Source organism: Priapulus caudatus, unplaced genomic scaffold (assembly GCF_000485595.1).
Source record: "Priapulus caudatus unplaced genomic scaffold, Priapulus_caudatus-5.0.1 Scaffold95, whole genome shotgun sequence".
NCBI classification, from domain to species: Eukaryota; Metazoa; Priapulida; class Priapulimorpha; order Priapulimorphida; family Priapulidae; genus Priapulus; species Priapulus caudatus.
Genome location: NW_014577156.1, coordinates 195,078 through 208,472, shown reverse-complemented (window position 1 = coordinate 208,472; position 13,395 = coordinate 195,078). Strand labels below are relative to the sequence as shown.

Here is a 13,395-nt window from a genome sequence, read left to right as displayed (position 1 = left end):
CTTCTCCCTTCTCCCCTTCCTCATTCTCCACCAGCTTCTCCCCCTCCTCCTTCTCCACCAGCTTCTCCCCTCCTCCTTCTCCACTCCTCCTTCTCCACCACCTTCTCCCTTCTCCCCTTCCTCCTCCTTCACCATCTTCTCCCCCTCCTCCTTCTCCACCAGCTTCTCCCTTCTCCCCTTCCTCATTCTCCACCAGCTTCTCCCCCTCCTCCTCCACCAGCTTCTCTCCTCCTCCTTCTCCACCACCTCACCATGCTTCACACTTCTGCACATGAGATCGCTTTGCGATACAGCTGGAAGTGACGTCACGAACACGCGATTACATCTGATTGGTTATAACACAAACCACGTGACAAAATATGCAAATTATCTCCTGTACCGGCCTGAATATAGACAACCCCAATTGGGTGACAGTTTAGACGTAATATGACAAAGTGGTGCCACCCGTCGAGTAGAAATAAAGCCATTATAGCCATTCCGACTAGTGGTGACACCTAAGATGACGTCACGAGCACCCGCCCTATATAAGTGAGCGCACGCCCGGAAGTGGGCAGTAACTCCTTTCTTTTGTGCTAGTGTACGTGTGTTTTGTGAGTCGTGCCAAGACTACGCGACGTGTGTGTGGTGTAGAAACTACCGAATCTGTGCTCTTTTAACGTGTATGAGCGCAGCTGTTTGTGTGCATATATAATGATGTGCTACATTTTATATGTGAATATAGCATCGGATATGTGAATAATTAATGAGGCATTTATATATGTGAACCAGCCTCGAGCATAGCGAGATAGAGAGATATATATAAGTGAAATAAATCTCAGTTTGTCAGCATCTACTTCGACTCTTCATATCTTTTATTCTGTACGTGACTTTTCCTCAAAGTAGCTGTTTAGCTAGCACGACAAAGAACCTGCGGTCAGAAACACAACGCAAGACTAACTATACGATCACCGAACTCCATTTCAATATTCCTTTATAGTACATATAGATGCAACTGAAGTTAGTTTCATGTGCAAGTATCTGGAGCATGTACACCCCATCACTGACAGTATTCTCTATTTTTATGTTGTAGTTTTTCACCATTTGGTCAAGTGGACATTTGTACATTACTGAGTGTTCAACGGTACATGTACACTGGTTCAATAAAGACGTACGGTTTATCTGACTGCTATTCATGAATATTGGATGTTGCATGTTTATTTGTGAAGAGGCAGTACAGTGTACACCCAACATTATAGTTTGAATGGCCAGCGAGCCATCTTTTATAGTGAGCTGGTAGTGGCCCTACTGTTGCTGCCAATTACCGACAAATGTGACCAATGCTGAGCCAACGGGGTGAAGATGGTTGGGGCCAGCATTTGAGCCCCTCACAAACTGGGGCTTTTAAATTGCACCAGAAACAGACGAGAACGTAATAACTGCAGACAATTTAATGTGTGAACCTCATTTATCAACATTATTTATTATTATTTAAAACTAAACAAAAAATTCAAACCCATGAGCACTAAGCCATCCATCACCCATTTGGCATTTTGCATGCCTGGAGTATATACAATTTTACGCTGGAATATCGACACTACTTGTCTTCATGATTATCTGAGCATGATGCCCCTCATGCGACTGATGGCGACCACGAGTCGCTGTGCATGCGGCTCGTCCCCGCCCTGCAGAAAGGCATCCGCATTCACAGTCAGCAGGTGGCGCACGCTCTTCAGCTCCTCCGTCGGATGCAACCCAAGGTCATCGAAGACATTCGTCAGGTAATCTGCGATGTAAGCGCAGAACACAAGCATTCTTTTTTTGCAGGATTTCATGCAGAATCAACCCAACCCTAACTTTGACCATAGCCCCATAACCCTAGTCCTATCGATAATCCTAACTTTGACCCTAGCTCCTAACCCTAGTCCTATTTATAATCCTAACTTTAACCCTAACCCTATTCTCAATTTCTCATCTATAGCCCAAACTTTGTCCCTACCATAACTCTAACCATCTAATGCTATAAATTACAATACCTACATGAAACGAATCACGTGATGCCTTTATATAAAATCACTATATATTTATATAAAATACTATAATCAATATAAAATTAAAGATACAGTCAGGGTTACGGTCCGGACAGGTACCTCTGTAAAGGGCATTGCAACATAAGTGCTCACCAAATTCAATCGAACACATATCGCAAGGGTCTAATACTTTAATCAAATGTTGGTTCCTTACATTATATACACAAACATTAATGATAAACAGTTCTAGCGATTGTGAAGGGCGCTATCGGCACGCATCGCTCACTAATATTATCAAAGTCGCCGAACATCAAGCACAGCGTGGCTGTGTATAACGTGCATGGGGCTGCATATGTATTATGTGCACATGATTTATGTATGGGGGGGGGGAGTGGCATGATTGTTAAAAAGTTGCATGCGGGCATGTTCATTATAGGGTGTGCACGCGCGGTCAGAGGACGACAGCAAAATTCTTTCCTGGATGAGGAGAAAAGAGGCTTGCAATCGAAAATGACACACACATGAGCGTGCGGCACGCAAAAAATGAAAGTGTCAATGACACTGTAGCTCACACACGAAAAAAGGACACAAATGAGTGAAGTGACGAAGAAGTCAGTTTTTAATTGACAGGACAGGGGTAAGTAGAAAAATAGAGGGCAACTCGACGTACATTAATAGAAACGAAAGAGATATATGGAGAACTCCCATTATAAACTCTGAATAATTAATGTGTAATTTTCACGTGTGTAATGTGAAAATAAATGTTTGGAGATTTGAAAGTCGAGATGTGGGCGAGTGATGGCGTTACACCTAGATAGATCGCCATTTAACGTTTTATAATATTCAATTTAGGCACTTGCCTAAACCAGCATTGGCTCCCGTGTACCCACGTGTAAATTGAGAGATAACCAGCGTAGCTTGCTATAAATCCATAGCTGAACGATGGTGTTTCCCTGCCATAACACAACTTTGTCAAAGGTATAATGGTTGCATGAAGTGTTTAACTTCGGTATGAGTTTTCTTAGGCGGTAGCACACGGTTGCCGAATCTGTCATATCGGCATAAAATTTATAAACCAAAATGAATCAACAATTTTGATGGAGATGGCGCGTATATCCGCGATTTGATTTATCTTAGCGATTGGCGTCGAAAATAAAATACGTATGCATGCGTTCCGACAATGTTTTGTAAACTTTAACTCTAAATAACGTTTTAATCGCCAGGGTGAGAGGAAATACCAATTTGCAATAAAGATATTGTCAGCCATGAATAATCTTTGTAAAACGAACCAGTATAGTGTGACACCACAGACTGTTATCTGCGTGTCTATAACATAATATGCTATATAATTGCCAAAACCTACTCTAATTTGCATTTTTAAAATATCAAAACCCCTGGCCCATTATTTATTCACATACCGAAAATGACAAAATCCGTTGAACCTGAACGACTAAATGGCAATTCCCCATTTTTGCCAAAAAGGACGTTCAATATGGGAGCATAGCAATAACAACTATACCCAATTTCAAACATGTGGGTCAAACGGTTCCTGAGTAATCGTTGACCGTAGCCAAATGTTGACGGAAGGACCGACGACGTACGACGGACGATGACCCATGTATGGCAATGGCAATAGCTACATCTTGACGATGTCAAGGTGAGGCTAATAAACGTTGTGTGAATTTCATTACGATTTTCCATGTATATATTATAATATCAGGAGTGTATAATATTGATATATATCTCTATATACATAATCTATATATATATATATCTACCAATCTAACTATTTATATAATATAGATCTCTATATTATACACTCCTGGTAATATGATATGCACTGAACCAAAAGAGGACCTTAACGGCTCATAGATTGCAAGTAAATTTTGTACCGATCTGAAAATAATTAAGCGCTGAGGCCTGTGTTAATTCAGTTGGCAGATAGATTAACTTATTAACCACATTATACTTTGCCTTAGCATTGTACTTGCACAACTTGGCAGAGACTAAGCAGTTCAACCCTCAGCAATTTGAAGTTTATTATGTTTCTCTTTTTTTAGGTAAGTATTTTAGTCTTTGGTGTCCCCAAAGATTAAAATACTTAACTCAAAAGTGATATTTTTGTGATGAAGATTGTTTAATAATGCTGCCTCAGAGTGCAGGAAATTGCATCTAAGAGGTGTAATTTTCAAAAAAAATGTCACTATTGTTTGAACAAGCATTTTTGTTTTAAAATTTGGGCCAGTTAACTTATTGACTCACTCGCCCAATTTGGCAAGAGGTTTTTATTTTAAAGCTCTATCACTGTTGTAGGTGAATAATTAAACCATTTTATCACCATGTAAAATCTATTTCTTATGCTTGCACGCCGCATTACTTTTAGAGAACAATTTCAAATTTAGGACCATCTAAATTTCAAACTAGATGGTCCTGTGGACCATCTCTTTTTTCCTTATTTCTACCCCTGTATCTATTTAATAAAAGAGATGTTTCTCTGCGCTTACAATGAAAATTATCATAACAAAATTCATTGGCAATTACGTGACGGCAAAAATTGTAAATTTATACAAATTTTTGTTTCTTATTTCTCAGAAACAGCAAAGGGTTGTTTGTTAGTCACAAAATTGGTCTTTTACTAAGAACAGAATGAACTTGCAGGCAGGTCTGGGGCATGCTCCCCCAGAACATTTTGAAACATTTAAGCCATTTTCCTGTAATCTGAGGCATACTATCATACTATGGGCCATATTCTGATGTCTAATGACGCTATCTCAACCCTAGACGCAACCCTACAATTTAGGATTTAAAACTTTTCATGACTTTTCAGAGAGCGTACACACCTGCGTTTAGGTTACTATAGTAATGATACATGTATTAAAACACAGGTAAGAATAAGCCAGTTCGTAGTTACAGACTGTAACTGACAACTTGCGCATGCGCGAACTTTGCCACGAATTCTTCCGGGTCAGGTCATTTGTGACAAAATAGTTCGTATTTCGACCGCACAGTACACATTACATACGCATGCATCTGTGTCGTTGTAATGCTACAGTCTTCGCGTGTGTGCACGTACACGTGCGGGCGTGCGTGTGCCGTACACTTGCGGGTGTGCGTGCGTGCGTGCACGTACACGTGCGGGCGTGTGCACGTACCCGTGCGCGCGTGCGTGCACGTACACGTGCGGGCGTGCGAGCATGTGCACGTACCCGTGCGCGCGGGCGTGTGCACGTACCCGTGCGCGCGTGCGTGTGCACGTACACGTGCATGTGCACATACATGGGCGTGCGTGCGTGCGTAGACGTGCGTGCGTGGGTGCGTGTGAACGTACACGTGTGTGCTTGCGCACGTACACGTACACGTGTGTGCGTGCGTGCAAACGTGTGCACATGCGTGCATGTACACGTACACAGAATACATATACATATACGTACTGAATTGAGAGCGCATGCCGCACTCGTATTCGTATCGAGATTTCATTGATTTCACAAATGACCCGGTGACCTGCGACGTCACACAACCCCTTGGCTAACTACGAACTGGCTTATTGCAACACAACATATAACTTGATAAGTCCTTTATCATGTTTAATGGCACTAAAAGCAAACACACTTGATCATGATGATGATTAGCACTGATTGGTACACAGGTCAGGGTGAGGAGTAGGCCTACTAATAATTGCCACTGAGATGTTCAGGTCATGATTGTGTGTTCGGGACATTAAGCGGCGCCCATGGGGTTTGCCAATAGCAACCTTCGAGGCTTCCTTCTGATGAACATGTTGACCACCTTATCCATGTGCAAAGGGAGGTCCTTGTGGAGCAAACAGAAGCAGGAAGGTGTTCAGTCTGACGTTAACCCTGAAGCATTAACCCACTGCTACTAAAGTTTTTTTTTAAAGTTTTATTGATTTTTTTCTGGGCCTGCAAACGGGGGGGGGGCGTATGCCGGCTCCGCCCTATGCTGGATACGCCACTGCTCCAGACCCCCTAGCAGGACAGTGTGCTAAGCACACTGTTATCCTGCATTCAGCACGAATTGAAATATTTCCTCCAAAAACATCTTAACCTGTTCTCATGCATGTAAACAACTTATGGCTAAAAGTTTAGATCCCAACTCTTTGCTGTTTTTTAGAAATACAAAAAAAAAACATTTTTTGGTTTAAATTTACAATTTTTGCCGTCACATAATTAGCGATGAATTTTTTAATGATTATTTTCATCGTGAGACATCTCTTTTATTAAATAGATGTGTTTGATTAAATTTGGTGAGCAGTTATGTTGCAATGCCTTTTACAGAGGTGCCTGTCCATAACTGTATCATTCAAGGGATAGTAGACTAGGATTTTACTGCATACAACTGTACTTACTGTATAACAAATCGTCTATACCCACACGTATTTGTTACCAGATACCTAATTTAATTGATATAATTAATTACACATCAACTCTACGAAATTTGAATGGTGCTATATGCCACCCGCGACCATGCTGCCAGTCTGCCACCCCGAAAAAGTTGCGTATTTGACCATTTATTTTGCGCGTTACAGACCCGAGGGCTCATTCACAAAGTTGCAATTATATTTATACTAAATTCTTTTAATCGAACATTATTCATTTAGTGGCAAATTATCATTTATAAACTGGAAACTATATGTCGTTTATAAGATATCCTTACAATCCCTTTGTTTTAATAATAAATAAGTAAAAAGCACCTCGGTCTGTATACGTACCTTGGCTGAAAAGTGGTTTTTGTGGCAAACCTCATCGAGATCCGTGCGCTTTGAAGTGGCGCCACCGTCGGTTGTAAATCAAACTGTTAGTCGTTAGTTTTAAAACGATTTTTAATAAATATTCTAATGATGATTGAACCATGAAACATTTTATGGTAGCGTAATTTTAAGCACTATAAATTAACTGAAAATAACCATAGAACCTAGAGTAAACGATCCCTTTAAGGAATACGTCAATAATTTATGTTAATAGAACTAAACTAAATATTAATAAAGCTGGTTTAAATATTTGTCAAATTTTAAGATTAATTGTATAGAGACATATATTATTCTTCCCACAGTGGTACTAAGGTTGTTTACCTCACATACTGTTCACATGATCATTAATTGTAACTACAGAATTACCAACGTCTGTGACGAGCTGCTTGATAGCATGTGGAGTCAGCTCAGTAATTCTCAGTATTGCCTCGACATAATGTTGCTGAGTGGCATTCGCAAATACCTCCAGCCACACATCTGCTATGTGACCTAATAAATACAAACATTTGATACTTTATGCAAAAAGTTACACTGCACGTAGTCTCAAGCATTGAATCTCACGCAATCCAGAGAGACCGGGTACAAGATGGCGTTGCGCAAAAGATCGTTGTTCCCCGACCGCCGAAAGCGGTAAGAGCCGCGCACTTTCCGCGGGGACTGGGCCACGCGACCGCGGGGTGTTGTATGTAGCATCTCGCGCTCCCCGCTATACGAATTCGCGCGCGCGAAGGAAGGCGGGCGGTGCGAATGGCGTATAGCGGGCAGCCTACATCGCGCAGTTTTCGGGACATGTTACGGTCGCTCGGCGACATCGGCTTTGGAGGGGGCGCTTTCCGATTATAGATTGATGACACGCGTTTGTACATCCTCGCCGTCGTACCGTCCCACTGCCGTATTTTCGTACCTTATCTGGGTGTTCTCCCACTCTTTTCTCTCTTTCTCGGCACTCCCACGGTCTGTCTCTCTCTCTCTTCTCTCTCCTTCGCTCGCTCCGCCGCCACAGGTTAATAAGGTATCTATATACATGCATCAATGCTTCCGCAGCCAGGCACACAAGCATGCACTTGCAGCGTTTCAATAAAATGTAATGCTAAATAAATACAAATCTATTTACTACGAAAAGTCACCGGCGGCGCAAAAACTCCCCGAGCCAGGTTTGTTGGATATAGCATTTCGACGTGCCCGGCGCCGACGTGAGCGGCGAGGAGGAGGGAGGCTGGAATGTCGCGCTCCGCGGTCTTCGTAAAAAACATGTGCATATATATATTTTGTGTGTCAGTGTGGCGGCAAATTGTAGGATTAGCTACGTGTAAAAACTGCCACGGCCACGCCAGCACGTGCTCGCACGACGTGCCGTCGCCACAGGCAGCGCGGGTCAATGAGGTTGATAAAACTCGCACGTACGGAGCCAGGCGCTTTTGGAGATAGATACCCTTACAAAAATTTAAGGCAATCCACAAGCGATCGAACACATCGATTGCTTGTCGATTGCTTAATAAGCAATCGACAAGCAATCGAGACTGATCCTAAGCAATCGACAAGCAATCGAGACTGATCATAAGCAATCGAGACTGATCATAAGCAATCGACAAGCAATCGAGACTGATCTTAAGCAATCGACAAGCAATCGAGACTGATCCTAAGCAATCGACAAGCAATCGAGACTGATCCTGAATTAAACCTTCTAAGAACGCGCGCGTTCATCAAACGTTATAAATAAAGTTATATATAGGTTAGAAACAAACGTTAGCTGCACACCTATTAATTACAAACTATAGTATACTGAACGTTTATCTAAGGTTCCGAGGTGGTGAAAATAAACGTTATTTATAAACTTTGTCGTAACCATGCAAATTAACAAACGTTAGTCATGAGCGTTAAACTAACCATATAATTTAACGTTTTTATATGATTAGAAACAAACGTTTGCTGCACATATATATGCACCTATTAGAAACCAGTACTGAAAGTTAGGTACTGTTTGGAGGTTGTAAAAGTAAACGTTGTGCCAACCATCAATAAACGTTAGCCATGCATAAACTTGCACTAACAAATCTGCGTGGAATAAAAGTTATAACTCTAGAATACTATATTATATTTTTTTTATCAAAAAGGCGTTACTAGATTTGTGGGAATTGGCGGCTATATATACTCGGCAGCCGCGTGTACATAAAAGGGGAGGCGGAATGGGGGTAATGGAGATCGAGCTAGGTGAAGGAGGGGGAGGAGGAGGAGTGAGAGATATAGGGAAGGTCGAAAAGGGGGATGTGGAGCAGGAGGGGGAAGTGGAGAGGTGGTGGATTGGGATGAGTAGGCGGAACGAAAGAACTGGGGGATGTAGTCGGTGGGGGAAAGCTATAGCACCCTGTAGCATCTCTGTATATCATGTATCACTATTTTCAGTATAAGCATATAACTTCTAATAGGCAGCATGTTTATAATCAATATATATAGCAAATCAACGAAACAAGCTCAACCAATAGCAGCGCTCACTACAGCCCCATGTTCTTGATTGACCTACGAAAAAAATCAAGCCTACGAGTACGGTAGCCGTACCTTAATGTCTCGAGGCTACGGGTACGGTAGTCTATGCGTCGCTTTCCCACAAAATAATGCCGTTGGAAATTAATTCACGATTAATTAATCTCCAGCCTAATAATTAATATTAATTATTTAATTATTAATTAATTAATTAGCTAGCCTACACTAGTTGTTTGGGATTGATTGTTAGTTCAGACGCAAAATATTGAAAGCAAAAGGTTATACACCATAGATTGTTTTATCTGTTTTTATACACGTATATAAGCCGAGTCTGTTTATAGTTAGTGTTAGGGAGAAGTCAAGCCATTTTCAAGTAATCAGCGATTGCTTAAAGCAATCATTGATTGCTTAAATGATCAGCGATGGTCCTGAGAGCACCTGGATTTCGTCATGATGAATAAGCAATCGTCGATCTCTTAGGACTGATCAAGCGATCAATGATTGCTTAAAATAAGCGCTCAATGGTGCAGAGGATAGCTTAAATGATGTTGATGCTTAATAAGCAATCGGGACTGATCGGGTAAGCAATCGATGATCGGTACCCGATGGCTCATTAAGCAATCGAAGATCGGTCCCGATTGCTTATTATGCCATCGACGATCGGTCCCAAGCAATCGATGATTGGTCCTGATTGCTTATTAAGCAATCAATGATCAGTCCTGATTGCTTAATAAGCAATCAGATAAGCGATCCTCTGCACCATTGAGAGCTTATTTGAAGCACTCGTTGATCGCTTGAGGATTGCTTGTAGATTGCTTAAATTTTTGTAAGGGTAGCATCTAGACCGCGCCAACCCACGTGGAGCGCCGTACACGTCTTCGTTAAAACCTCTGTGATAGACGTAACGCTATACTCGGCAGAAGCGCAGGCCAATGAGCGAGCGCGTTATTGCTGATTGACAGCATTTCTTGTAGGAGCCACTACGTCTTAGCCATGAGGCGCGCCACCCCAAAAAAAGTTTAGGGGCCGTTTGGAGATGGCCTCAAGCCGTCCATCCCGAAATGTCGGTTGGATTGCGCCTAGTTTTCGCAGAGTGCGTTTTCAGACCCCTGTCTCAGATATCTGTCTAAAGGGACAAAAAGGGGGCGGCGTATTCGCGTTGGGGCGCGCAAAAACCAGGGCCGCAAGTCCGTCCAGTATTTTGGTCTTTACAACCTCCAATACAGGGATGCTATTCCTGGTATAGCTTTACAGTTGGCATGCTACAGCTAGCTTTTATTATAGCATTTATATTGCTATATATCCTATAACGTTAACCTACTTATTTAAAAAGTGCAAATGCATGATTATTGAACCCTGTCACAAGTATGGCTTAGGGTTAAGAAGGAATTGCCAAGGGTAAGTAGTGTAGAGATTTCGGGGGTGTGTAACTCACAGGAGCAGTAGACTAGATCAGGATGGATAGATTGAACTCACAGTATAGATGGAATAGCCATATATTGACTAAAGAGAGGATAAAATATAGACAGCACATAGAAAGCGCGCACGTCCATGGGCGCAGCCATCTTGGATCATACTGCTCTGGGGCCGGATTCATCAACGTTGCGTAAAGTGTATTGCGTACACCGAGTTTCTACGAAGTACGTACGCAAAGCTCGTAGGTGTGATTCATCAACGCAGCGTAGCACCTGCGTACGCAAATGTTGATGAATTCCAGTGTAAATCCACTACGCCATCGTGGCTGCTGTCTGTTGAGAGGCATGCCTAGCATAAACCAATCACACTGTGCGACACATACCGATAGGAACCAAACTGACGTCTATCTTGTATTTAAACCATATGGCTCGTCTAGCTCTGTCTAAATGAGTGCTGGAGGATGTGATAATGTCCATATTTTCGTTTGTATAATTGCGTTCAACACTCATGAAAGCAGCGACACGTACACGTGCGTGCGTGCGTGTGTACGTACACGTGCGTACGTGCGTGTGTGCGTGCGTGTCACGTACACGTGCGTGCGTGCGTGTGTACGTACACGTGCGTACGTGCGTACGTGCGTGCATGTGCACGTGTGCGTGCGTGTGTGTGCACGTACACGTGCGTGCGTGCGTGTGCACGTACACGTGCGTGCGTGCGTGCATGTGCACGTGTGCGTGCGTGTGTGTGCACGTACACGTGCGTGCGTGCGTGTGCACGTACACGTGCGTGCGTGCGTACGTACACGTGCGTGCGTTTGTGCGTGTGTGCGTGCGTGTCACGTACACGTGCGTGCGTGCGTACGTACACGGGCGTAGGTGCGTGCGTGTGCACGTACACGTGCGTGTGTACGTACACGTGCGTGCGTGCGTGCATGTGCACGTGTGCGTGCGTGCGTGTGTACATACACGGGCGTGCGTGCGTGTGCACGTACACGTGCGTGCGTGTGCACGTAGGCCCCTACACGTGCGTGCGTGATTGTGCACGTGTGCGTGCGTGCGTGTGCACGTACACGTGCGTGCGTGCGTGCGTGTGCACGTACACGTGGGGTGCGTGTGCACGTACACGGCTAACTACGAACTCGCTTATAACGAAAACAATGCCAAGCTATGACAAAAGAAGCGTCAAAGGCGCCGCCTGTCTGTCTAGTATGGTAATTATTTCTTTATTTTTAGTTAAGTAGTAATTTTATAATGTTTTCTCAATAAAATAATGCATGCTGCGGTATGCTGGAAACACCTGCGGAAATTTCGAGTGGTTTACGGCACCTCGTCAGCTCGTGTAGAGTTACGCAAAGGTTTACGTAAATTTTAGCTTGATGAATCGCACCTAAAACGGTGTCGCTTGCGTACGCGAAATCGTACGCAAATTTACTAAATAGCTGTGTTGATGAATCGCAACTAAGCAACGTCGATTGCGTACACATTGACAAGATTTACGCAAAATATTTTGCGTATGCAGCTTGATGAATCTACCACATGGTCGGGGAAAACAAGGAGTGTACGCAAAAAGCGATAACGCGATAAATAGGATATAATAATCAACGCGGTGATGTACTAGTGGTCAACATAATATATGAGGAGATCTGAATAGAATGAATAGTCTAAGTTGTCGAAGAGAGGAATATTTACTTAGAAACGAGTTGCATAAGATCAGGAGTAGATAATAGAAGATTCTATTATCTACTCCTGATAACATGATGCAATCATCGTACCAGCCACGGGTTGCATCAGCAGGTGTAAGCGATTGCACCAGCGAACGAAATCTGAGTGTGTTTTGGCAACGCATGCTAAACAACGGCACGTAGGAGGCGGGGCCAGCTAGGTATATAAGATGCGTCGAATCGCAGAGCTTGAGCGTTATTTTTCAGGCTAGGTAGGAAGAAGAAGAGAAAGAGGAAGAGAGCGTTATTTTTCAGGTCTAGGTAGGAAGAAGAAGAAGAAGAAGAAGAAGAAGAGAAAGAGGGAGAAAGCATTTTAGGTCTCGAGGAGAGAGATAACAGAGAGACGAGAAGCACAGGTTTTCAGGAAGGAAAGAAGACTACAGGGAAAATGAGGGCTCAGCCGGGATCTTTCACTACAGGTGGAGAAGAACGGGATTTCAGTTAGGTAGAGCCAGGAGCGACTACGAGGGAGACACCCGTGAAGGCTGCCTATGTCTACGCGAAGCGAGGACGAACGTGAGAGGGGAAGACGGAACCGGCGACGCGTTAATACTTTAATCGTAGTCTAGTGGTTATAGGATCCACTGCATATACGAATGCAGGTGAATTATTTGGAAACTAGTAGGAAGCAATAAAACTATAACCGTACAGTTAACCAAATCTAACTGTGTTCTGTTCCACTGGTACTACCTGTTATTTGCTACGGGCATCATGTCACCGTCCTGCCTAATATAACGGCAGGAGCGAACACTGAATCCAAACAACTAGGACACGCGTTAACTATATAACGCTTGTCGTACCGTAGTCGGCTACCCCTAGGGCCACTACAGTAGTACGTAGTATTCTGAGGCATACATGACCTCCTGTAATGCACCATATTCGTAATATTTCCACAGGATGCCAGTTTGAAAAGATTTAATTGAGCAATTCCACTATAGCTACCTATGCTGAGTGTGCAAGTAAACAATGCAACATTAAGGCTCCAATAAGCACACAATCTATAT

The 13,395-nt window shown here is 43.1% G+C and overlaps 1 protein-coding gene across 4 annotated transcripts in view; it reads right to left on the bottom strand.

The window, feature by feature from the left end:
* Positions 1–809: 809 nt before the first annotated feature.
* The window catches only part of LOC106804978 (conserved oligomeric Golgi complex subunit 7-like), a 38,993-nt gene continuing 26,407 nt past the window's right edge, over positions 810–13,395 (bottom strand). For 3 of the 4 annotated variants that reach the window (XM_014806405.1, XM_014806408.1, XM_014806406.1), the window contains exons 21-22: positions 7,141–7,263; positions 810–1,762 (exon numbers count right to left, since the gene is read on the bottom strand). In XM_014806405.1, the coding sequence (XP_014661891.1) occupies positions 1,590–1,762; positions 7,141–7,263 (296 nt within the window). In that variant the 3' untranslated portion in view covers positions 810–1,589. The remainder of the gene's footprint in view (positions 1,763–7,140; positions 7,264–13,395) is intronic. The other variant, XM_014806407.1, reaches the window with a different exon arrangement.